This window comes from Salmo salar, chromosome 02 (assembly GCF_965601325.2).
Source record: "Salmo salar chromosome 02, fSalSal1, whole genome shotgun sequence".
In the NCBI taxonomy this organism is placed as follows: domain Eukaryota; kingdom Metazoa; phylum Chordata; class Actinopteri; order Salmoniformes; family Salmonidae; genus Salmo; species Salmo salar.
This window is the reverse complement of record NC_138292.1, coordinates 77099731-77126230: the sequence shown is the minus strand read 5'-3', so window position 1 is coordinate 77126230 and position 26500 is coordinate 77099731. Positions and strand designations below refer to the sequence as shown.

Below are 26500 nucleotides of genomic sequence, written 5' to 3'. Positions count from 1 at the left end.
AGAGAGAGCGAGAGAGCGAGAGAGAGCGAGAGAGCGAGAGAGAGAGAGAGAGACCTATACACTAGGATTCAGGAAGCAGGTGTGAATAACGACGGGGAACAGATGTGCATAACGATGGGGAGCAGATGTGAAAAATGATGCGGAACAGATGTGCGTAACGATGGGGAGCAGGTGTGCATAACGGTGGGGAGCAGGTGTGCATAACGGTGGGGAGCAGGTGTGCATAATGATGGGGAGCAGGTGTGCATAACGATGGGGAGCAGGTGTGCATAATGATGGGGAGCAGGTGTGCATAACGATGGGGAGCAGGTGTGCACAACGATGAGGTGCAGGTGCTAATAACGATGGGGAGCAGGTGTGCATAACGATGGGGAGCAGATGTGCATAACGATGGGGAGCAGATGTGAAAAATGATGCGGAACAGATGTGCGTAACGATGGGGAGCAGGTGTGCATAACGGTGGGGAGCAGGTGTGCATAACGGTGGGGAGCAGGTGTGCATAACGGTGGGGAGCAGGTGTGCATAACGGTGGGGAGCAGGTGTGCATAACGATGGGGTGCAGGTGTGCATAACGATGGGGAGCAGGTGTGAATAACGATGGGGAGGAGGGGTGCATAACGATGGGGAGGAGGGGTGCATAACGATGGGGAGGAGGGGTGCATAACGATGGGGAGGAGGGGTGCATAACAATGGGGAGTAGGTGTGAATAACGATGGGGAGGAGGGGTGCATAACGATGGGAGCAGGTGTGAATAATGATGCGGAGGAGGGGTGCAAAACGATGGGGAGGAGGGGTGCATAGCGATGGTTGCCAGGACCTGTAGTTAGTATAATTTTTTTCACTAAAACTGTCCTCCTCCCCATCTCTCTCGCCTCCACCTCCCTCCTCCTCCTCCTCCCTTCCCCTCTTCCCTCCTTCCTTCTCAACTCTCTCCCCTTCTCCTCCTCCTTCCTTCCTTCCCGCAATTCCCTCTTTCCTTCTCAACTCCCCCTCGCCCCCTCCTCCGTCCCCCACTCCTCCACCCTCTCTCCCTCTCTCCCTCCTCCTCCCTCCCCCTCTACCCTCCTTCCTTCTCCTCTCTCCCCTCCACCCCTCTCCTTCCTCCCCCTTCCCCCTCTCCCCTCCTTCATCCTTCCTCCCCCCTCTTTCATCCTTCCCCTCCCTCCTTCATCCTCCCTCCTTCTCCCTCCTCCTCCCTCCCTCCTTCCTTCCCCCTCCCCCCTCCTCCCTCCCCCGACTCCCCTCTTCCCCCTCCCTACTCCCTTCCTCCTCCCCCTCCTTCCTCCCTCCTTCGTCCTCCCTCACCTCCCCTCCTCTTCCCCCCTCCTCCCTCCTCCTCCTTCCCCCCTCCTCCTCCTCCCCCCTCCTCCTCCTCCCTCTCTCTCTCCAGGGTGTTCACAGTGACAGCAGTGGCCCAGCTGTGTGTGTTGGGTACTATGTGGATATTTGGAGTGTTCCAGTTCCAAGAGGAGGGGACAGTGGTCATGACATATCTCTTCACTATCCTCAACTCTCTACAGGGAGCTCTGCTTTTCATCATGCACTGCCTACTGAACAAAACGGTATGGTATGGTATGGTATGGTGTGTGTGTGTGTGTGTGTGTGTGTGTGTTGTGTGTGTGTGTAAATCACTGTGCTCTGCTGCCACCATCAGGTTAGAGAGGAGTATTGCAAGCTCCTGTCCTGTATCTGCACACTACAGAAGAAGAGATACTCGGAGTTCAGCACTACCAACCCTTCCTCCAGCCAATCCCAGGTACACACACACACACACACACACACACACACACACACACACACACACACACACACACACACACACACACACACACCCGTACATACACACACACACGAACCACTTTCATTAAGTTAACCTCTGTCCTTTGACCTTTGTCTGTCCTAGGGGTCAAGGAGCGCAGAGAACACGGGGGAGTCACAGATATGACGTCACCAAACCCCCATAATGCACCTCTTTACCCCTCCTCCCATGACAAAGGTTCCCACTAGACGGCCAAACTGTAAAGTCAAAATGTTCGATATCGTAAACATTTATGAAAACAAAGCTTTGCGTTTAGCGGTGTGGCTATGATACACTGTAGAAATGGGCAGGGTTTCTGACATAGCATCTTGGCCAGATAGTGACAACCCAGAAACACTCAGCCCGAGGATAGTACTGTTCAGGCCAGGTTAGTAGAAATGTGTCCAACTAGCCCGCCGGATTGTAAAATTTGTAGTCCACTAGTCCCTGATTAGACACTTCATATCAAACTTGATGTTAAGCAATGTCTTATCAAGCATTAGGTTATCCAATCACAAGTTATATGATCTACATGTCATCCAATAGGAATGCGTAGGATCTTTATGTCATCCAATTAGAAGTTATATGATCTTCATGTCATCCAATAGGAATCCATATCATCATTATGTCGTCCAATAGGAATCCATATGATCTTTATGTCATCCAATCAGAAGTTATATGATCTTTATTTCATCCAACAGGAATGCGTATGATCTTTATGTAATTATCACAACCACAAAAGAAAGGTACTATTTTACACCACTTCGATGAAACCATAAACATGAACAACATAAGCTTTCTTCCTTTACATGAATGTGATAGATTTATAGTAATATTTATTACCAAGAGCACAAGATGGGGTGAATTTCTACACAAATAAATCCAGAGGGATTTAGAAAACATTATGTGAAGATAGTTAGTTGTGACCTGATGGACTGTTATACTGTAAAGGTGTATTGATCTTTAACACTTTATAAATAACTTAAGAACAAGCCTTTATAAATGAATATACATGTTTATCAATTATTATAAATGTTGTACATTTTTTAGGAATGGAAGGCTGGTAATATTTACACATTCTTATTAATGTTTACAAATATAATTGTAAATAGTTTGTAAATCGTTAAAAGGTTTATTCATGATAGTTATTATCAAGTGTTACCAAGGTCACCTCTATGTATATAATGAGATAATGTAAGATTTGTTGTCAACACTTGCAGTGCCTCTGTCCAAAAACATTATTTATCAACAGGTTTTTTAGAAATCCCAGTGGGAAGATTTCCAGAATCAGGAGGGAATAAACAGGAAATCCAGATTCTCCAACAGGGATTGTCACTCATGGCTGCATCTTAAAACTCTTGGTTCGTTTATTACTGGCCAACAAAATGTAGTGTAGCAATCCTGACCTGGACTTAAACCTGGGTAAATGACCGGTTTGTTGCTTTTTGGATTCCAGACTGCCCCTTTAAGGTTCCAACCTAGACCTTGTTCTCAGAATAACCATGGAGATAAAGTAGAGTTTTAAAATAATCTAAACAAAGTCTACATTCAATGTCGTATGTTTTATATTCTATTCTGTTGCACTTTTACAAGTTGTGTATTTTATACTTTTAGAGAACGCACCATTTTCATGTCCTTTTATCAACACCGTTCTGAATGTAAGCAGTTAGTGTTGTACTTGACTGTGTACGTGTGTGTGTGTGTGTGTGTGCGTGTGTGTGTGTGTGTGTGTGTGTGTGTGTGTGTGTGTGTGTGTGTGTGTGTGTGAGTGAGTGAGAGAGAGGTAGAGTGGGTGCGTTTCGGTAGCTTTAGCCAAAATAAATCGTTGCTTCAAATAACCTACTGCAGATGTCTTCTTACCACGCACGCACACACACACACACCCACACACAAAGGCCAATAAGCCTCTGGGACTAGAATTATACACACACAAAAAAAAAGCTTCAATACAACAGAATAATATCTGCATTAGTGTGTGTGTGTGTTGATAACCTTTTGTAAAGACATCCACACAGTGATATGAATCATATAGATCCATGATAGCAGGACGTGCATGTCTAGTTGTGTCTAACCTGAATGTGTTGAGGCCTACTCAGACCATGGTGAGTTTCCACCCTGAGATCCCTTCTCTAATGACTTCTGTCCTACTTCACTTTCTATACAGTAGATCCCTTCTCTAATGACTTCTGTCCTACTTCACTTTCTATACAGTATATCCCTTCTCTAATGACTTCTGTCCTACTTCACTTTCTATACAGTGGATCGCTTCTCTAATGACTTCTGTCCTACTTCACTTTCTATACAGTGGATCGCTTCTCTAATGATTTCTGTCCTACTTCACTTTCTATACAGTATATCCCTTCTCTAATGTCTTCTGTCCTACTTCACTTTCTATACAGTATATCCCTTCTCTAATGACTTCTGTCCTACTTCACTTTCTATACAGTATATCCCTTCTCTAATGACTTCTGTCCTACTTCACTTTCTTTACAGGTAGATCCCTGTATTGGCAGCAACATTGAGATCAGTAGAATAGTAACAATCCCACATGGTTTTGTTGATAGGTTCCCTCTTGTTGGAATATGTTCCACTGTGACATCAGAAAGAATACATTCTGCACCAATAACAGGCTTAGGATTACTAGTAGTCCTATATCCCATGGCGATCAGTAATTGATATATTGGATGTGTCCCAAATGGCACCCTATTCCCTATAGTGAACATCTTTTGACTAATGGTGCACTATATAGGGAATATGGTGTCATTTGGGATGTACACATTGTCTTAAAAGAGCCTAAGTTTAAGTGGAAGAGAGAGGGGGGGCGTGCTCTGACAGAAAGAGAGAAACTTGTTAAGCACATTTTTACTCCTGAACTTATGTCTCTGTTTGTCTTTACAAAGCTGTATTTGTCATCTTTTATCCCCCACAGGAAATGAAGTTGGTAGATGACAAATTCAGATTTTTAAAGACATACGGAGCCTTCAGAAATTATTCACAACCATTTACTTTCACTTACCTACACACAATATCCCATAATGTCAAAGTGTTTTTTTGTTGTAGAACATACACGTTTTAAATGAAAAGCTGAAATGTCTTGAGGCAATAAGTAGTCGACCCTTTGTTATGTCAAGCCTACATAAGTTCAGGAGTAAAAATGTGCTTAACAAGTCACATAATAAGTTGCATGGACTCACTCTGTGTTCAGTGATATATATATATACATTATCATTATGATGGGGCTGGTGACACTTTTCTTCTTAAAAGTCCAATATCTTGACAACTTTACTGCTGACATGCACAACATAATGAAACAAATACCAAAAGATAGTTTTTTAGTGATATTTCCCTTTACGTTTAGTAACCTAGCTCTCTGGTTACTAAACATAACGTATCTCTGTCTTCTCTACTATACTTCAGTTTAGTAACCTAGCTATAATATCTCTGTCTTCTCTACTATACTTCAGTTTAGTAACCTAGCTATAATATCTCTGTCTTCTCTCCTATACTTCAGTTTAGTAACCTAGCTATAATATCTCTGTCTTCTCTACTATATTTCAGTTTAGTAACCTAGCTATAATATCCCTGTCTTCTCTCCTATACTTCAGTTTAGTAACCTAGTTATAATATCTCTGTCTTCTCTCCTATACTTCAGTTTAGTAACCTAGCTATAATATCTCTAGATTGGGAACAGTTTTGAGATCAGTAGAATATTGAGAATCCCACATGTTGATAGGCTCCCCCTTGTTGGGAATAAATGACAGTGTGACATCAGAAATAATACCAGTAACATCCTCCGATATCCTCACACCAGCCTCAATAATACTAATCATCATCACTATCATCATCACTACTATCATCATCATCACTATCATCATCACCATCATCACTACTATCATCATCATCACTATAATCACCACTATCATCATCACCATCACCCTCATCGTCATTGTCATCCTCATCATCATCATTACTAAATCAAATCAAATGTATTTATATAGCCCTTCTTACATCAACTGATATCTCAAATTGCTGTACAGAAACCCAGCCTGAAACCCCAAACAGCAAGCAATGCAGGTGTAGAAGCACCTATCATAATCATCATCATCACCAGCATCACTACTATCATCATCATCACTATCACCACTACTATCATCATCATCACCATCATCACTACTATCACCATCATCATCACTATCATCATCATCATCATCACAACCATCATCATCACTACTATCACTATCATCATCATCACCATCATTAATACTATCACTACTATCATCATCATCATCACCATCATCATCATCATCACCACTACTATCATCACCATCACCACTACTATCATCACCATTACCACTACTATCATCACCATCACTACTACTATCATCATCATCACTACTATCGTCATCGTCACTACAATTGGCTCATTCATGCCCCCTCCTCTCCCCTGTAACTATTCCCCAGGCCGTTGCTGTAAATGAGAATGTTCTCAGTCAATGTACCTGGTAAAATAAGGGTAAAACAAATAAAAATGTAAATTATCATCATCCACCGCATTTAAACATGGAAAGATGACTGGGAATATGGCCAAATATAAACAGTGTAGTTATTCCCTCTGCAAGGCAATCAAACAAGCTAAATGTTGGTATAGGGACAAAGTGGAGTCGCAATTCAACAGCTCAGACATGAGACGTATGTGGCAGGGTCTACAGGAAATCACAGACTACAAAAAGAAAACCAGCCACGTTTTGCTTCCAGACAAACTTAACACCTTCTTAGCACAATGAAATGTGAAGAAATCAAAGGTGGTGAGCACTTATGAGTATTAACCAGAGAGGTGATGTTATTTCTCTAAAATTCAGTATCACAATTTGACTCTAATAATTAATGGAATTATATTAATAAATTAATCAGCATAATATGTAAATTAATTAACAGAGCAAAATTCCAATATAATTAACTCAAAATAACACTGAGCTCTTGAATCTTTATTCTCAAAATAACAAATACAGTGAACCTAGTAATTAGCGGAACTTGTAATTACCGCATAATTACCGCATAATTACCGCATAATCCTAGGTGGCAGCACACCTTTAGGTACAGAGTACCGCATAATCCCAGGTGGCAGCACACCTTTAGGTACAGAGTACCGCATAATCCCAGGTGGCAGCACACCTTTAGGTACAGAGTACCGCATAATCCCAGGTGGCAGCACACCTTTAGGTACAGAGTACCGCATAATCCCAGGTGGCAGCACACCTTTAGGTACAGAGTACCGCATAATCCCAGATGATAGTGAACCTTTAGGGACAGATTACCTCGCAATCCCAGATGGCAGCACACATTTAGGGAGATATGGAGTGAATTTGGTAAATTCAGGACAATTAGGCACCACGAAGATAATCAAATATATGCAATGTGGAGAACAAGTATTTTACTGGTGATTATACCCATGGGCCTATAGTACAGTAGCCTATGGAATAGACTGCCATTTGGGATGCACAAATTGTAAAGAAGAAACTTTTTTGCATCCCAACGAGGTCCAGAGTACTGTGGTGTAGACAGGGATGGAAATGAAGCTAGTCCAACGCTAGTACCTTTCAGATCTGGCTAGTAGAAAATTTTCCAAACTAGCCTGTCTGTGACATTGTCATGGGTGTCATAAGGAGAGGACCAAAACGCAGCGGGAATATGTACACTCATCTTCTTTATTATGGAAAAAGAAGGAAAAACCCAAAACAAACACGTATACAAAACACAACGACGAATAACAGGCCGGTAAGGCACAAAGCTATACACAGCACAATCTCCCACAAAATCCCATGACAAACACACCCCTAATTATAGGACCTTCAATCAGAGGCAACGATAGACAGCTGCCTCCAACTGAAGGCCCCAAAACCAATTAACTAAACATAGAACTACAATAGACTAGACAGAATATAGAAATAGACTAACAAACCCCGAACCACATAAACCAAACACCCCTCTACCTAAATACATAGCCCAAACCACATGAAACAAACACCCCCTGCCACGTCCTGACCAAACTATAATAACAAATAACCCCTATTACTGGTCAGGACGTGACAGTACCCCACCCCAAAGGTGCAGACCCCGGATGCACCTCACACAAATAACCAAAAATAACCCCCAAAAAAGAAATCACAAATCTAAAGGGAGGGAAGGGAGGGTGGATGCCGTCACCGACGGCTCCTGTGGTACACCCCCCCTCCCCAAACCTTCTACACTGGAGGTGGCTTAGGCTCAGGCCTTAATCCCCTCCCGGACCAAACCACCCCACTGCATACCTCTGCCTGAGGCCAGTCACTGAAGACCCTGGACTGGGCTCTGGGAGCTCTGGACTGTAGACCGACTCTAGGAGCTCTAGACTGTAGACCGACTCTAGGAGCTCTAGACTGTAGACCGACTCTAGGAGCTCTAGACTGTAGACCGACTCTAGGAGCCGGACTGTAGGCAGACTCACTCGGTGCCGGACTGTAGGCAGACTCACTCGGTGCCGGACTGTAGGCAGACTCACTCGGTGCCGGACTGTAGGCAGACTCACTCGGTGCCAGACTGTAGGCAGACTCACTCGGTGCCAGACTGTAGGCAGACTCACTCGGTGCCGGACTGTAGGCAGACTCACTCGGTGCCAGACTGTAGGCAGACTCACTCTGTTCCGGACTAGACACTGTTGCCGGACACTCTGGACGAGGTACTGTTGCCAGACACTCTGGACGAGGTACTGTTGCCGGACACTCTGGACGAGGTACTGTTGCCGGACACTCTGGACGAGGTACTGTTGCCGGACACTCTGGACGAGGTACTGTTGCCGGACACTCTGGACGAGGTACTGTTGCCGGACACTCTGGACGAGGTACTGTTGCCGGACACTCTGGACGAGGTACTGTTGCCGGACACTCTGGACGAGGTACTGTTGCCGGACACTCTGGACGAGGTACTGTTGCCGGACACTCTGGACTGGGACTGGGCTGACACACTGGAAGCCTAATGCGTGGGGCTGGTAGTGGAGGTACCAGACTGGGGACACGCACCTCAAGGCTAGTGCGAGGAGCAGGAACAGGCCGAGTTGGACTGGGTTGACGCACTGGAAGCCTGGTGCTGGTACCGGATGTGCCAGACTGAAGACACGCACCTCAGGGCTAGTGCGGGGAGCAGGAACAGGACGAGTTGGACCGGGCTGACGCACTGGAAGCCTGGTGCGTGGTGCTGGTTTAGGAGACGCCAGACTACACACCTCAGGGTCAGCACGAGAAGCAGGAACTGGATATACCGGGCCATGGGTAAGCACTGGAGGTCTGGAGCGCACCTCTTGCACAACCCGTCCTGGCTGGATGGAAATAGCAGCCCTGCACAAGCGGAGTGCTGGTACAGGGCGAACTGGGCTGTGCAGAGGCGTGATGGTTGTGGTGCGTAGAGCAGGCGTAGGGTAGCCTGGGCCTAGGAGGCGCACTGGTGGCCAGATGCATTGTGCAGGCATCCTCCTTCCAGGCTGGATGCCTACTCTAGCACGGCACTTGCGAGTGGCTGGGATCGCTCGCACCGGACTGTGCGTGCGCATAGGCGAGATTGTGGCCACTTCCCGTACTTCGACGCTCTCCTCTCCAGTTGCTTCCCATAATAAGCACGGGGAGTTGGCTTAGGGCTCACCCTTGGCCCAGCCAAACTACCCATGTGCCCCCCCCAAAAAATTATTGGGGGTGCCTCTCGTGCTTCCCCATCGGCGCGCACAAAGCCTCATACCGGCGCCGCTCTGCCTTGGCTGCCTCTATCTCCTCCGGTGGGCGACGATATTCCCCAGCCTGATGCCAAGGTCCAGCCCCGTCCAGAATTTCCTCCCATGTCCAGGTTTCCAGATCGTCCATATAATTCCTCACCTGCTGCTCCTTCCCCCGCTGCTTGGTCCGTGGTTGGTGGGAGATTCTGTCACGGGTGTCGTAAGGAGAGGACCAAAACGCAGCAGGAATATGTACACTCATCTTCTTTATTATGGACAAAGAAGGGAAAAACCCAAAACAAACACGTATATAAAACACAACGACAAATAACAGGCCGGTAAGGCACAAAGCTATACACAGCACAATCTCCCACAAAATCCCATGACAAACACACCCCTAATTATAGGACCTTCAATTAGAGGCAACGATAGACAGCTGCCTCCAACTGAAGGCCCCAAAACCAATTAACTAAACATAGAACTACAATAGACTAGAGAGAATATAGAAATACACTAACATAGAACATAGATTAACAAACCCCGAACCACATAAACCAAACACCCCTCTACCTAACTACATAGCCCAAACCACATGAAACAAACACCCCCTGCCACGTCCTGACCAAACTATAATAACAAATAACCCCTATTACTGGTCAGGACGTGACAGACATTTTGTATTTTTAAATATTTCATGGCACATATTTTGGACCCGGGCTAGTAATAATCTACCAGCCCGGCTGACAAGTGTCCGAAATCCGGAAATTCCATCCCTGGTTGTAGGACTGTTCATTCAGATGAAGACCGTAGCAAACAGTTGTAAACAGTTGCAAAACGTTTAGCAACAGAAACGTTTTACTCCAAACGAAATTCACTTTGCAATGAAAATGAGGGTTCCTAAATCAGTCCCTGAATGGGGAAGAATAAAAATAAATAGTGGAACTGGCATCGAAGTCCAGAGATCAATCTGCGGGCTTTAATTACAGTTCTTTACAATCGATAGGACCAATTTCTCAATACGTAGGTCACTTTTTCAAAACTCTTCACACAGTTCTCCTATCCAACTTTCAGCTTGGCACAGCAGTTAATTTCACACCGAAAATGCACTAAAGCTAACAAATCACTTCATACATGTCTCAAATCAACTCATTCCGCCATAACACTAGCAAAGGTTGTCACCCAACAAGCACACTTTGTTACTCATAAAACAATGAAATAAACACACTAACAACAGGTAGCATTGCACAATGTTTTATTTTGTAAAATGTCTTTACAAAACAATAATGGCACCTCTCTACTGTTTAGAATTCACTGCAGTATATGTTACAGGAATGAATCAGACATGATGCAATATGCTTCAATATGTTTTATGTCATTGTTTCTGATGACCATATCAACGATTGCAGTTTCCTGCACAGCAGTGAAAATCCTGTAACACCATAGTACCCTCCAAACTCGTCATTAAGCTCGAGACCCTGGGTCTCGACCCCGCCCTGTGCAACTGGGTCCTGGACTTTCTGACGGGCCGCCCCCAGGTGGTGAAGGTAGGAAACAACATCTCCACACCGCTGATCCTCAACACTGGGGCCCCACAAGGGTGTGTTCTCAGCCCTCTCCTGTACTCCCTGTTCACCCATGACTACGTGGCCATTCACGCCTTCAAGCGCCTCTTCAACCTCAGGAGGCTGAAGAAATTTGGCTTGTCACCAAAAACACTCGCAAACTTTTACAGATTCACAATCGAGAGAATCCTGTCGGGCTATATCACCACCTGGTATGGCAACTGCTCCGCCCACAACCGCAGGGCTCTCCAGAGGGTAGTGAGGTCTGCTCAACACATCACCAGAGGCAAACTACCTGCCCTCCTTCCTGTGACACCAACACCACACAGGAAGGCTAAAAAGATCATCAAGGACAACAACCACCCGAGCCACTGCCTGTTCACCCCGCTACCACCCAGAAGGCGAGGTCAGTACAGGTGCATCAAAGCTGGGACCGAGAGACTGAAAAACAGCTTCTATCTCAAGGCCATCAGACTGTTAAACAGCCATCACTAACATTGACTGGCTGCTGCCAATATACTGACTCAATCTCTAGCCACTTTAATAATAAAAAATTGGATGTAATAAATGTATCACTAGTCACTTTAAACAATGCCCCTTTATATAATGTTTACATACTCTACACTACTCATCTCATATGTATATACTGTAATCTATACCATCTACTGCGTCTTGCCTATTCCGTTTGGCCATTGCTCATCATATTCTTATTCATTCCTTTACACTTGTGTGTGGTAGTTGATGTGAAATTGTTGGATTACTTTTTAGATATTACTGCACGGTCAGAACTAGAAGCACAAGCATTTTGCTACACTCGCATTAACATCTGCTAACCATGTGTATGTGACTAATACAATTTGGTTAGATTAACGGCCAGTCACCTCTCATTACTCATTACTGTGTGTGTTTCATCTCTAAACAAAGTGTGATGACATACAGACCTCTAGACGATATTGTGGTGTGGGGGCTGTACTTTGGCAAAGTTGGTGGGGTTATATCCTGCCTGTTTGGCCCTGTCCGGGGGTATCATCGGATGGGGCCACAGTGTCTTCTGATCCCTCCTGTCTCAGCCTCCAGTATTTATGCTGCAGTAGTTTATGTGTCGGGGGGCTAGGGTCAGTCTGTTACATCTGGAGTATTCTCTTGTCTTATCCGGTGTCCTGTGTGAATTTAAATATGCTCTCTCTAATTCTCTCTTTCTCTCTTTCTTTCTTTCTCTCGGAGGACCTGAGCCCTAGGACCATGCCTTGGGACTACCTGGCATGATGACTCCTGCTCCAGTTTCAACTGTTCTGCCTGCGGCTACGGAACCCTGACCTGTTCACCGGACGTGCTTGTTGCACCCTCGACAACTACTATGATTATTATTATTTGACCATGCTGGTCATTTATGAACATTTTAACATCTTGACCATGTTCTGTTATAATATCCACCCGGCACAGCCAGAAGAGGACTGGCCACCCCTCATAGCCTGGTTCCTCTCTAGGTTTCTTCCTAGGTATTTGGCCTTTCTAGGGAGTTTTTCCTAGGGAGTTTTTCCTAGCCACCGTGCTTCTTTCACCTGCATTGCTTGCTGTTTGGGGTTTTAGGCTGGGTTTCTGTACAGCACTTTGAGATTTCAGCTGATATACGAAGGGCTATATAAATAAATTTGATTTTGATTTGATTTTGATATGATGTCATCAGAACGCGTCCTGGAGCCACCTGGAATATTCTGTTGTCTCTGTGTGTGTGTGTGTGTGTGTGTGTGTGTGTGTGTGTGTGTGTGTGTGTGTGTGTGTGTGTGTGTGTGTTTGCATGTGTGTGTGCCCTTGTGTGTGTGTGCATGCCAGTGTGTGTGTGTTTGTGAGAGAGGTAGAGAGGTGGAGAGAGCTGGAGGTGGAGGTGAGGATTGTGATGTGTGTGTATTTGTGATGTGTGTTTCATCTCTAAACACAGTGTGATGAAATACAGACCTCTAGAGGATGTGATGTCATCAGAATGCGTCCTTGAGCCAGCTGGAGACATCTGTTGTCTCTGGGTGTGAGTGTGTGTGTGTGCGTGTGTGTGTGTGTGTGTGTGTGTGTGTGTGTGTGTGTGTGTGTGTGTGTGTGTGTGTGTGTGTGTGTGTGTGTGTGTGTGTGTGTGTGTGTGTGTGTGTGTGTACTCTGACATCATAGTGTAGATCACCTGTATCTACTTTCATCAGGAACTCTTTCAGAAACTTTAAGCGTTTGCTTTAGCTTGCCTGAAGTGCTGGATGAGCTGGGCTTTCTCTCATTCTGACTATTCTATTGGTCCATTGCGCCTGGCAAACTCAATCAAACCAACCTACATAATTTTAAATGATTTCAAATAGTCTTTGAACCCTTTAGTACTGGTTCTATACTTCTGTTGAGTCAGATGTTCAAATCCACCTGGAGAAAATCACAGAGATCTGTCATCACACAGTGTCTTGTTCTTCAGCTGGCCGTGCACTATACGATTTTGGCCCCGATTTAGCTTCCGTTTTTTTAGAGATCGGAGACTAAATCCCCATGTCGTTGCTTACTTGTGTGAACGGGCCAGAGATGCAATCTGAGGTCTCCTGATCCCGTCTTTGAGCCTTCCCAGACGTGCCGATATTTTCAAACATATCGGATTTTATCAGCATTAGATCTGTAGTGTTCTTGTAGTGTGAGATGTGCAACGACAAGTTTTGAGAACGGTGATCAGCTATAGCCAATGAGAGCTCAGCAGAGAAGAAGCCAGTGGGTTGACGACGTTCCATAGCATCACCCAGAATGTGTAAACTCTCAAAGTGTCAAATGAGTTTTGTGTTTAGCCACAGCTCGTAGCCACGTTAACAATCAAATCACATCATTGTTTTTAGAGAGAACAGAGTGGTATGGAGAATCCTCTGGACCAAGTGAAGAGTCTTGTGGTGACCCCTGTCTGTGCACATGTTTTAGTGTGCTCACCACTATGTCGGCAGGACAAAAAAACAACATTATGCTGCCAACATCAATTCACTACCCTAGTACTTTGTTTGTGAAACCATAACGCAAAATATTGCTGATTTTCACCAGACACTTCATTCACAACTAATCTATCTCCCTCAGATCATACTCAGACAGGCCTCGCCTGTCTTGCCTCATGAATGATGTCATCACTGATTAAAGAGATAGCACACACATTTATAAAAGCAGCTACTTCTGTGCAAATGTTGTTGAAATAAGTGCCACATGGAAACAGATTGTTTTTCAGGAAAATCAGTCAAAACAAGCTCAATGACTCAATGTCACACACACTCCAATTGAATGATATTCATTCACCTGTACTGTGAACAGGCCAAGGCTACATCTTGATTTACCCAGTTCATCAATAGAAATGTAACGTTCAAATAAATGACTACTATTATGTTGTTATGTAGTTATATTGGTAAAAACAAAGTCAAATTGATTTTATAATTGGTTAAAAATACTCTGAAAAATGTCGATGTAAAAAAAAATATTCTTATGTAATGATGCCCAACGAATGAACAGATGCGAAGGTGAGCTTGTCTGTCTGGATCAAGTGCCATTCTGTGACTTTGGCTGATATGCCTTTTTTTTTTTTGCCGTGGTATCTTTTTGGTATCAAGTATCGAAGTCAAAATTCAGAGGGAGGGAGGGAGAGAGAGAGAGAGACAGAGAGAGAGTGTCACGATTCCCACCGACGGTGGTGCCCCCTCCTGCGCGGGTGGCGCTCGGCGGTCGTCGTCACCGGCCTATTAGCTGCCACCGATTCCCTTTTGCTTTTCCCTTTTTTTATTTTATACACCTGTGGTCAATTAGCCATTAGAGGGGCTATTTAGTTTAGCTGGCCCGCTCCTTGTCGTGCGGGATTAATTGTTGTAATCGACTGTCTAGTTCGTGTTGGCTTGGCATTGTCGTACCATATATTTATTCCCCTGTGTTTGGGAACTTTGTTTTTCTCTCAAAGTGTTATTAAAAAACAACACTCCCTGTGCTTGTTGCTTCCTGTGCCTCATTCCTCACACCACGACTACCAACGCCGTTACAGAGAGACTTAGATTGGATTACTTACTGGCAAAGACTCCAGAACCGCAGCTGTTTAGATGAACCATTACTCAGCTCTCTCTCTGTCTCTCCTTCCTCTCTCTCTCTCTCTCTCTCTCTCTCTCTCTCTCTCTCTCTCTCCTCCCCCCCCCCCCCCTCTCTAAATTCAATTCAAGGGGCTTTATTGGCATGGGAAACATATGTTTACATTGCCAAAGCAAGTCAAGTAGATAATGAACAAAAGTGAAATAAATAATAACAAGTGAACATTACACTCACAGAAGATCCAAAAGAATAAAGACACTTATCTCTCTCTCCCACCCTTGTATCTCGCTCCTTCTCGCTCTCTCTCTCTCCTGCCAGTGTATCTCGCTCCTTCTCACTCTCTCTCTCTCTCACTATCCTATCCCTCTCTCAGCACTATGTTCCACTGGGCTTGGTTTCAGAAGCTATTCAGAGAAGTCAACCCCCTAGAGAGAGAGAGAGAGAGAGAGAGAGCGAGAGAGCGAGAGAGAGAGCGAGAGAGCGAGAGAGCGAGAGAGCGAGAGAGAGAGAGAGAAGTGAAAGAGAACCAAAGCGGCGGGCATTAAGTCTGAGACTAAACTTCAGAAAGAGAAAGGGAGCGGACAGAGGAGAGCAAAATAGTTGTTTTTCTAAGCCCACGCGGCTCAGACAAAGACGTGTCTCACGAAAAGAGAGGGAATATATATTTTTTTATTCTTCTGTTCATTTTCTCACTACGGATCATACGGAATAAAAACCTTGTTAAACTGGGATTTTCTTCAATCTGAATTCAACAGTAAAACAGATTTAACCTGAGACTGATTCTTCTTGTGGGACTAGTTTTATTAGGATCCTACTAGTTGTCTGGTGTGGATATAATACCAGTCTGTATTTGAGATGGGGTCCAGAACTCTTCTACTTATTCTGGGTGAGTCTAACCTTGTATATCTTTGTAACTTGACTATCTGTGTGTTTGTGCGTATGTGTGTGTGTTTTGTGTTTGTGTGTGTGTGTGTGTGTGTGTGTGTGTGTGGGTGTCTGTGTGAGTGTGTGTTTGTGCGTATGTGTGTGTGTTTGTGTGTGTGTGTGTTTGTGCGTATGTGTGTGTGTTTGTGTGTGAGAGAGTAACAAAATGAGAGAGGTGTTATTTCATAATTCACAGTCAGTTATAGTGGAATAGCGGAACGCCTAGCCAACATCCAACGGAACAGCAGGGCGCGAAATAAAAAAACATAAAAAATTGAATAATTTCAATTTCTCAAACATATGACTATTTTACACCATTTTAAAGATACACTTCTCCTTAATGTAACCACATTGTCCGATTTCAAAAAAGGCTTTACAGCGAAAGCAAAACTTTAGATTATGTTAGGAGAGAACATAGACAAAAATAACCACACAGCCATTTTCCAAGCAAGGAGATGTGTCACAAAAACCCAAAACACAGCTAAATGAAGCACTAACCTTTGACGATCTTCATCAGATGACACTCCTAGGACATCATGTTACACAATACATGTATGTTTTGTTCGATAAAGTTCATATTTATATCCAAAAACAGCATTTTACATTGGCGCGTGATGTTCAGAAAATTTACATCAATTTACAAAAATACTCATCATAAACGTTGACAAAATACATAACAATTATTTTAAGAATTATAGATACAGTACTCCTTGATGCAACCACTGTGTCAGATTTTAAAATAGCTTTTCGGCGAAAGCACATTTTTCAATATTCTGAGTACATAGCTCGCCATCAAAGCAAGCTATACAGACACCCGCCAAGTTCTGGGGTCACCTAAACTCAGAATTAGTATTATAAATATTCTCTTACCTTTGCTGATCTTCGTCAGAATGCACTCCCAGCACTGCTACTTCCACAAGAAATGTTGTTTTTGTTCGAAATAATCCATATTTATGTCCAAATACCTCCGTTTTGTTCGTGCGTTCAGGTCACTATCCAAAGGCATAATGCACGAGCGTAATTTGAGACACAAAAAGTCAAAATGTTCCATTACCGTTCGTAGAAACATGTCAAACGTTGTTTACAATCAATCTTTATGGTATTTTTAACGTAAAAATGCAATAATATTCCAACCTGACAATAGCGTATTCATTCCAGAAGAAAAAGAAGGAAGGCGCGCTTGCGGGATTGCGCATCACCAAGCCCTTTGTCCTCAGGCAGTCCACTCATTGACTGAGCTACTATTCTCTGCCCGGTATCAGGAGAATGATGAAAAAACTTTCTGAAGGCTTTTGACAGCCAATGGAAGCCTTAGGAAGTGCAACGTGACCCCACAGACACTGTAGTTTCGATAGGGATTCAAAAGAAGAACTACAACTCTCAGATCTCCCACTTCCTGGTTGGATTTTTCTCTGGTTTTGGCCTGCCATATGAGTTCTGTTATACTCACAGACATCATTCAAACAGTTTTAGAAACTTCAGAGTGTTTTCTATCCAAATCTACTAATAATATGCATATTCTAGTTTCTGGGCCCGAGAAGTAACCAGTTTAATTTAGGTACATTTTTGATCCGTCCGTGAAAATACTGCCCCCTACACCTTAACCTGTTGGGGATAGGGGGCAGTATTTGCACGGCCGGATAAAAAACGTACCCGATTTAATCTGGTTACTACTCCTGCCCAGTAACTAGAATATGCATATAATTGTTTGATTTGGATAGAAAACACCCTAAAGTTTCTAAAACTGTTTGAATGGTGTCTGTGAGTATAACAGAACTCATTTGGCAGGCCAAAACCTGAGAAGATTCCAAACAGGAAGCGCTCTCTCTGACTTTTTCTTGGCCTTCTTGATCATCTCTAACCAAAACAAGGGATCTCTGGCATGACGTGACATTTTCTAACGCTCCCATAGGCTCTCAGAAGGCGCCAGAACAATGAATGGTGGCTTTGCAGGCCCTGGCTGAAAAACAGTTGCGCATTTTGTAAGTGGTCGATCTGAGGACAATGAGACTGGAGGCGCGTGCACGAGCCGACACCATGTTTACTTTCTCTCTCTTTGATCGAAAACAACGACTCCCGGTCGGAATATTATCGCTTTTTTATGAGAAAAATCGCATAAAAATTGATTTTAAACAGCGTTTGACATGCTTCGAAGTACGGTAATGGAATATTTAGAATTTTTTTGTCACGAAACGCGTCTTTACCCTTCGGATAGTGTCTTGAACGCACGAACAAAACGCCGCTATTTGGATATAACTATGGATTATTTGGAACCAAACCAACATTTGTTATTGAACTAGAAGTCCTGGGAGTGCATTCTGACGAAGAACAGCAAAGGTAATCAAACTTTTCTAATAGTAAATCGGAGTTTGGTGAGTACCACACTTGGTGGGTGTCAAAATAGCTGGCCTGTGATGGCCAGGCTATCTACTCAGAATATTGCAAAATGTGCTTTCACCAAAAAGCTATTTTAAAATCGGACATAGCGAGTGCATAAAGGAGTTCTGTATCTATAATTCTTAAAATAATTGTTATGTTTTTTTGTGAACGTTTATCGTGAGTAATTTTGTAAATTCACCGGAAGTGTTCGGTGGGAATGCTAGTCACATGCTAGTCACATGCTAATGTAAAAAGCTGGTTTTTGATATAAATATGAACTTGATTGAACAAAACATGCATGTATTGTATAACATAATGTCCTAGGATTGTCATCTGATGAAGATCATCAAAGGTTAGTGCTGCATTTAGCTGTGGTTTGGGTTTATGTGACATTATATGCTAGCTTGAAAAATGGGTGTCTGATTATTTCTGGCTGGGTACTCTGCTGACATAATCTAATGTTTTGCTTTCGTTGTAAAGCCTTTTTGAAATTGGACAGTGTGGTTAGATTAACGAGAGTCTTGTCTTTAAAATGGTGTAAAATAGTCATATGTTTGAGAAATTGAAGTAATAGCATTTCTAAGGTATTTGAATATCGCGCCACGGGATTACACTGGCTGTTGAGACGCAAGCGTCCCACCTAGCCCATAGAGGTTAACAGATTAACCCACCCCCTACGAATCAGAGAGGTGCAGGGAGCTGCCTTAATCTACATCCACGTCTCGGGGAGAGACAGAGAGGGTGGGAGAGAGAGAGAGAGGGAGAGAGAGAGGAGGTCAAGAGAGATGAAAAAGGAGAGAAAGACAGACAGAAAAACTTTTAGAATGAGAGAAAGAGAAAGAGAGAAGAAAGAGGGATGAAGAGAGGGATGTACTCTGACACGGTGTCTATTTTTGAAGGGAGGTAGTCTATATAGTTCTTCATAAAGACCCTCTGTGTGTGTGAGGACTGCTGTCTAACCACAGTCTTTCAGTTATGATCACACCCTCAGACGCACACACACACACACACTTACACACACACGCAAGCAAAAACACACACGCACACATAAACACACACAAACAAACATACACACACACACATGCAAGCAAAAACACACACACACACACACACACACACATGCAAGCAAAAAAACACACACACACACACACACAGAAACACACACAAACAAACATACACACACACACACAGCAGCACACACTCGCACACGCACACACACACACACACACACACACACACACACACACACACACACACACACACACACACACACACACACACACACACACACACACACACACACACACACACACACACACACACCCCCCCCCGCGTCCCGGATTCTGCAAAACTAGAACTATACACACTCAACAACACATTAGTACAACCAACTAATATCAGCATTATTGTGTTTTGGTGTTTGTGTGTGTGGATGTCTCTCTCTCTCTGTCTCGCTGTCTCTCTCGCTCTCTCTCTCTCTCTCTCGCTCTATCTCTCCCTCTCTCCCAATTCAATTAAAAGGGCTTTATTGGCATGGGAAACATATGTTTACATTGCCAAAGCAAATGGAATAGACAATAAACAAAGGGGAAAGTCTGCAGCATCCGCCCTCACCCTACTTGAATCTGAAGTCAAATGTCTACTGTAAGCTGATGATCTGGTGCTTCTGTCCCCAACCAAGGAGGGCCTTCAGTAGCACCTAGATCTTCTGCACAGATTCTGTCAGACCTGGGCCCCTAGAGTAAATCTCAGTAAGACTAAAATAAAGGTGTTCACAAATACAAATTCTATTTAGACACCGTTGCCCTAGAGCACACAGAAAAGAGCTGGGGTCCAATCAACAACCATGAATTCACAAAATTGGAACAACAACATATTGAGACTCTGAATGCAGAATTCAGCAAAAACATCATTCGTGTACAACATAAAACACCAAATAATGCATGCAGAGCAGAATTAGGACGATTATCAAAATCCAGAAAATAGATGTTTCCTACAGAGAGATTAACCTGGAGAAGAGCCCCCTAAGCAAGCTGTTCCTGGGGCTCTGTTCACAAACACAAACAGACCACACAGAGCCCCAGGACAGCAACACAATTAGACCCAACCAAATCATGAGAAAACAAAAACATAGACTATATATGCAAAAGTATGTGGACACCCCTTGAAATTAGTGGATTCGGATATTTCAGCCACACACGTTGCTGACAGGTGTATAAAATCGAGCACACCGCCATGCAATCTCAGTAGACAAACATTGGTAGTAGAATGGCCTTACTGAAGAGCTCAGTGACTTTCAACGTGGCACCATCATAGGATGCCACCTTTCCAACAAGTCAACTCGTAAAATTTCTGCCCTGCTAGAGTTTTCCTGGTCAAATGTAAGTGCTGTTATTGTGAAGTGGAAACATCTAGGAGCAACAACGGCTCAGTCGCAAAGTGGTAGGCCACACAAGCTCGCAGAACAGGACCGCCGAGTGCTGAAGTGCGTCAAAATCATCTGTCCTCGGTTGCAACACTCACTACCGAGTTCCAAACTGCCTCTAGAAGCAACGTTAGCACAAGAACTGTTCGTCAGGAGCTTCATGAAATTAGTTTCTATGGCCGAGCAGCCGCACACAAGCGTGAGATCACCATGCACAATGCCAAGCAACGGCTGCAGTGGTGTGAAGCTCGCCGTCATTGGACTCTGGAGCAGTGGAAACACATTCTCTTGAGTGTTGAATCACGCATCACTATTTGGCCGTCCGACGGACTAATCTGGGTTTCGCGGATGCCAGGAGAACGCAACCTCCTCCAATGCATAGTTCCAACTGTAAAGTTTGGTGAAGGAGGAATAATGGTCTGGGGCTGTTTATCATGGGTCGGACTTGGCCCCTTAGTTCCAGTGAAGAGAAATCTTAACGCTACAGCATACAATTTCATTCTAGACGATTCTGTGTTTCCAACTTTGTGGCAACAATTTGGGGAAGCCCTTTTTCCTGTTTCAGCATGACAATGCCCCCATGCACAAAGTGAGGTCCATACAGAAATGGTTTGTCAATCAGTGTGGAAGAACTTGACTGGCCTGCACAGAGCTCTGACCTCAACCAGATCAAACACTTTTGGGATGAATTGGAACGCCGACTGAGAGCCAGGGCTAATCGCCCAACATCAGTGCCCAACCTCACTAATGCTCTTGTGGCTGAATGGAAGCAAGTCTCCACAGCAATGTTCCATCATCTAGTGGAAAGCCTTCCCAGAAGAGGAGGAGGCTGTTATAGCAGCAAAGGGGAACCAACTCCATATTAACGCCCATGATTTTGGAATGAAATGAGATGTTCGACAAGCAGCTGTCCACACACTTTTGGTCATGTAGTGTCACTACTTGACACAATAGAAATAATGAATTAACCAAAATTCCAGCAAACTGGAATGCTATTTGTCCTTAAACAGAGAGTACACAGTGGCCGAATACCTGACCACTGTGACTGACCCAAAATTAAGGAAATCTTTGCCTCTGTAGAGACTCAGTGAGCATAGCCTTACTGTTGCCGTGAGAAGACAGGCTACTGCCCACAAAATGAGGTGGAAACTGAGCTGCACTTCCTAACCTCCTGCCAAATGTATGACCATATTAAAAACACATATTTCCCTCAGATTAAACAGACCCACAAAGAGTTTGAAAACAAATCCAATTTTGCTAAACTCCCATATCTAGTGGGTGAAATACCACAGTGTGCCATCACAGCAGCAAGATGTGTGACCTGTTGCTACAAGAAAACGGCAATCAGTGAAGAACAAACACCATTGTAAATACAACCCATATTTATGTCTATTTATTTTCCCTTTTGTACTTCAACTATTTGCATATTGTTACAGCACTGTATATAGACATAATATGACATTTAAAATGTCTTTATTATTTTGTAACTTTTGTGAGTGTAGTGCTTCATGTTAATTTCTGATTGTTTATTTCACTTATGTTTATTATCTATTTAATTAGCTTTGGCAATGTTAACATATGTTTTCCATGACAATAAAACCCTTAAATTGAATTGAAAAATACGAGTGAAACAGAAAGGGCAAGAGAGAGATAAGGGTGAAAAAGAAGGGGAGTGTGAATCAGAGAGAAAGGGGTGGGCTCTAACAGAAAGAGAAAGGGAGAGAGGAGAACAAAATAGTAGTTTTTCCAACCACGAGGCTCACACAGAGAGTCGCGCCAAAGGAGAGGGAAAATGTCATTGTCTTTTTCTTCTGTTCATGTTATCACCACGGATCATACGGAATAAAAACCTTGTTAAACTGGGATATTCTTCAATCTGAATTCAACTGTAAAACAGATTTAATCTGAGACTGATTCTTCTTGTGGGACTAGTTTTATTAGGATCCTACTAGTTGTCTGGTGTGGATATAATACCACTCTGTCTTTGAGATGGGGTCCAGAACTCTTCTACTTATTCTGGGTGAGTCTAACGTTCTATATCTTTGGAATTTGACTAGCTGTGTGTTTGTGTGTGTGTGTGTTGTGTGTGTGTGTGTGTGTGTGTGTGTGTGTATGTACGGTATGTGGGCGAGAGATTGACAAATAGAGAGAGAGGTGGTATTTCATAATTCATTGTCAGTTATTGTTAAATGGCTACCGAATTTTCCAACCATTTACCAACCATGGAAATAGTGTGAATGTTACAACCCTATCTTAGACTTGTATAAATAACATTATAGACAGTTTTAGTGTGTATAGACAGTTTTAGTGTGTATAGACAGTTGTAGTGTGCATATACACTGTTTTACTGTGTATATAGACAGTTTTAGTGTGTATATAGACATTTTTTGTGTTTATAGGCAGTTTTAGTGTGTATAGACAGATTGGCAAAGCTCAGGGGACAGCATGTGTTATACTAAGCTTTGTTGTGTGTTCAGGTTAAGATAATATCTTAATATACGTTAGCTACTATGTTGTGTTGTGCTATAAGTTAGTATATGTAATGTTATGTGTTACTGTATGTATGGTACGTTCAGGTAGTTATGTTATGGATGTTGTACTATGTTGAGGGTATGTTCTGTTATTTATTGTTGTCAGAATGTCTCTGTTTCCAGGAAGCAACACAGTGGCAGCATTGACACTAGTCGGCTATTTGGAGAGTCTCTGAATGAGTCACATCTGGGTTCAAATCCTACTCGATATCATTGCATATCGTTAATCTGGACCCATAGAATTGTGGCCTCTGCCCATATGGCACTTCAGACAGGCTCGAAATGGAAGGATCTGAAATGTTTTAAATAATATTTGAACCCAGGTCTGATATGAGTACAGATTTAGCTACTTCTACTGTCTACTTCTTAGTCTAGAGACTGGGAGGGAGAGAGGCAGGAAGAGAGAGATGGAGAATGAGAGAGACATAGAGAGAGAGAGAAGAGAGAGAGAGAGAGAGAGAAGGAGGGAGGAAGAGAGAGATAAACTCTAACACTGTGCCTATAGTTGAAGGGAGGTAGTCTATATATCCAGCCAGACCTCCTGTGATACAAGTCAATATTCGATGTCTATCCATGTCTCAGGACGTCGGGAAATGATGTGGAAACCGGCTACTAGGGGCAACAGTGAGCACTGTTACCTTCAAGTAGGGGGGGTTCTACTAAGCTAATATCATGGAATTGTTTTAAGATGGTCATACCAAGGTGATTTAGCTATTTGTTAGGACCCCTTTATTTAAAAACATATACAGAAATGATTTGATGAAATGAAAGGAAATGTGGCCTTAATGCCATTAGCCCATAGAAACGCAGTGAATAATAGATTCATACATGGAACAACAAATAGCCCCCCCCCAAAAAAAACCTAGAGGAAGTTTGTTCTGAAGTGTCTGTCCTATATTTCAGAGATATAATCTGTCCTATATCTGAGAGATATAAGAAAGATCAGGACACTATTTAACCCTTTACTGTAGGCCCTAAACTACATCCATATAGACTGAGTGAATAAACATTAAGAACACCTTTCTAATATTGAGTTGCCCCCCGCCCTTTGACCTCAGAATGGCCTCAATTTATCGGGGCAAAGACTCTTCAAGGTTTCGAAAGCGTTCCATAGGGATGCTGGCCAATATTGACTCCAATGCTACCCACAGTTGTGTCTGGATGTCCTTTGGGTGGTGGATCGTTCTTTATACACATGGAAAACTGTTGAGCGTGAAAAGCCCAGCAGCGTTGCAGTTTTTGACAGATATCAGTGTGCCTGGGACCAACTACCACACCACATTCAAAGACACCTATATCTTTTGTCCTGCCCATTCACCCTCTGAGTGGCAAACATTCACAATCCATGTTTCAATTGTCTCAAGGCTTAAAAATGCTTGGAAAGATCACATTTATTTTTTTATTTGTACTGGGACTACCTTCAGACGAGTCTTGTGAGGCTTGTGGTTGTCCTAGCGCTAATCAATCAACCAACATGTACGTGTTTGTGAGAGTCTCATCTTTCCATAGTGGGGTCATATTAGTTTGTAGCCCAAACTGTTCAGATGCTACATACGGAAGTTGGCAGATTGGTGGTACCGGCTTCAGACGAGTCCCGTGGTGCTTGTGGTGGCCGTAGAGCTAAATAGAGAAGAGCCTAGTAGTTTGTAGGTCAAACCGTTTTAAAGACTGATTTTCAGAATGTGCCATGGTCTGAAAGACACCACTGTAGCTCTGCCATCTTCCACCGCAGATGCAAAAGGGTGACATCGGCTTAAACAGACATATTTTGATGGGGATTTTTTTAAATTGGACATCGACTCTAGGGGGTTAATGCCTAAACTTTATCTTAATCACTTTGACATTTTACGTTTGGAACATATTCGAAATGTGACATTTGAGAAACATGGATAAACGTCTAATTCTGACGTGAAAATGTGAGACCTTGTTGATATATTACTTCATAAAGACCCTTTGAGAGTGTGTGTGTGTGTGTATCATAAAAACCCTCTGTGTGTGAGCCCTGCTGTCTAACCACAATATTTCTATCATGATATGACACACACACACACACACACACACACACACACACACACACACACACACACACACACACACACACACACACACACACACACACACACACACACACACACACACACACAGGAGAGGAGTAAGTTGGAACATGACAAAAGATCCCTGTATTGGGAACAACATTGAGATCAGTAGAATATTAAATCCCACATAGGCTTGTTGATAGGCTCCCCCATTGTGGGAAATAAATGACAGTGTGACTTCAGACAGAATACATCCCTGGAGGGTTGGTCCTTATTCCTGAAGGGTTGGTCCTTATTCCTGGGGCGTTGGTCCTTATTCCTGGAGGGTTGGTCCTTATTCCCGGGGAGTTGGTCCTTATTCCTGGAGAGTTGGTCCTTATTCCCGGAGGGTTGGTCCTTATTCCTGGAGGGTTGGTCCTTATTCCCGGGGAGTTGGTCCTTATTCCTGGAGGGTTGGTCCATATTCCCGGGGAGTTGGTCCTTATTCCCGGGGAGTTGGTCCATATTCCCGGGGAGTTGGTCCTTATTCCCGGGGAGTTGGTCCTTATTCCCGGAGGGTTGGTCCTTATTCCTGGAGGGTTGGTCCTTATTCCCGGGGAGTTGGTCCTTGTTCCTGGAGGGTTGGTCCTTATTCCTGGAGGGTTGGTCCTTATTCCCGGGGAGTTGGTCCTTATTCTTTGAGGGTTGGTCCTTATTCCTGGAGGGTTGGTCCTTATTCCCGGGGAGTTGGTCCTTGTTCCTGGAGGGTTGGACCTTATTCCCGGGGAGTTGGTCCTTGTTCCTGGAGGGTTGGTCCTTATTCCCGGGGAGTTGGTAATTGTTCCTGGAGGGTTGGTCCTTATTCCTGGGGAGTTGGTCCTTATTCCTGGAGGGTTGGTCCTTATTCCCGGGGAGTTCTTCCTTGTTCTTGGAGGGTTGGTCCTTATTCCTGGAGGGTTGGTCCTTATTCCTGGGGAGTTGGTCCTTGTTCTTGGAGGGTTGGTCCGGTTGGTCCTTGTTCCCGGAGGGTTGGTCCTTATTCCTGGAGGGTTGGTCCTTATTC

The 26500-nt window shown here is 43.7% G+C and overlaps 1 protein-coding gene across 4 annotated transcripts in view; it reads left to right on the top strand.

Annotated features, from left to right (window-relative positions):
• The window catches only part of LOC106582062 (adhesion G protein-coupled receptor E5), a 90054-nt gene that overhangs the window by 40192 nt on the left and 23362 nt on the right, over positions 1–26500 (top strand). Inside the window, exons 17-19 of one of the 4 annotated variants that reach the window (XM_082967240.1) lie at positions 1391–1562; positions 1655–1756; positions 1904–3636. The exons of 2 other annotated variants lie outside the window; for them this stretch is intronic. In XM_082967240.1, coding sequence (XP_082823366.1) covers positions 1391–1562; positions 1655–1756; positions 1904–1945 — 316 coding nt within the window. In that variant the 3' untranslated portion in view covers positions 1946–3636. Of the gene's footprint in view, positions 1–1390; positions 1563–1654; positions 1757–1903; positions 3637–22622; positions 22912–26500 lie in introns of those variants that run through there. One more of the 4 variants, XM_045709936.2, reaches the window with a different exon arrangement.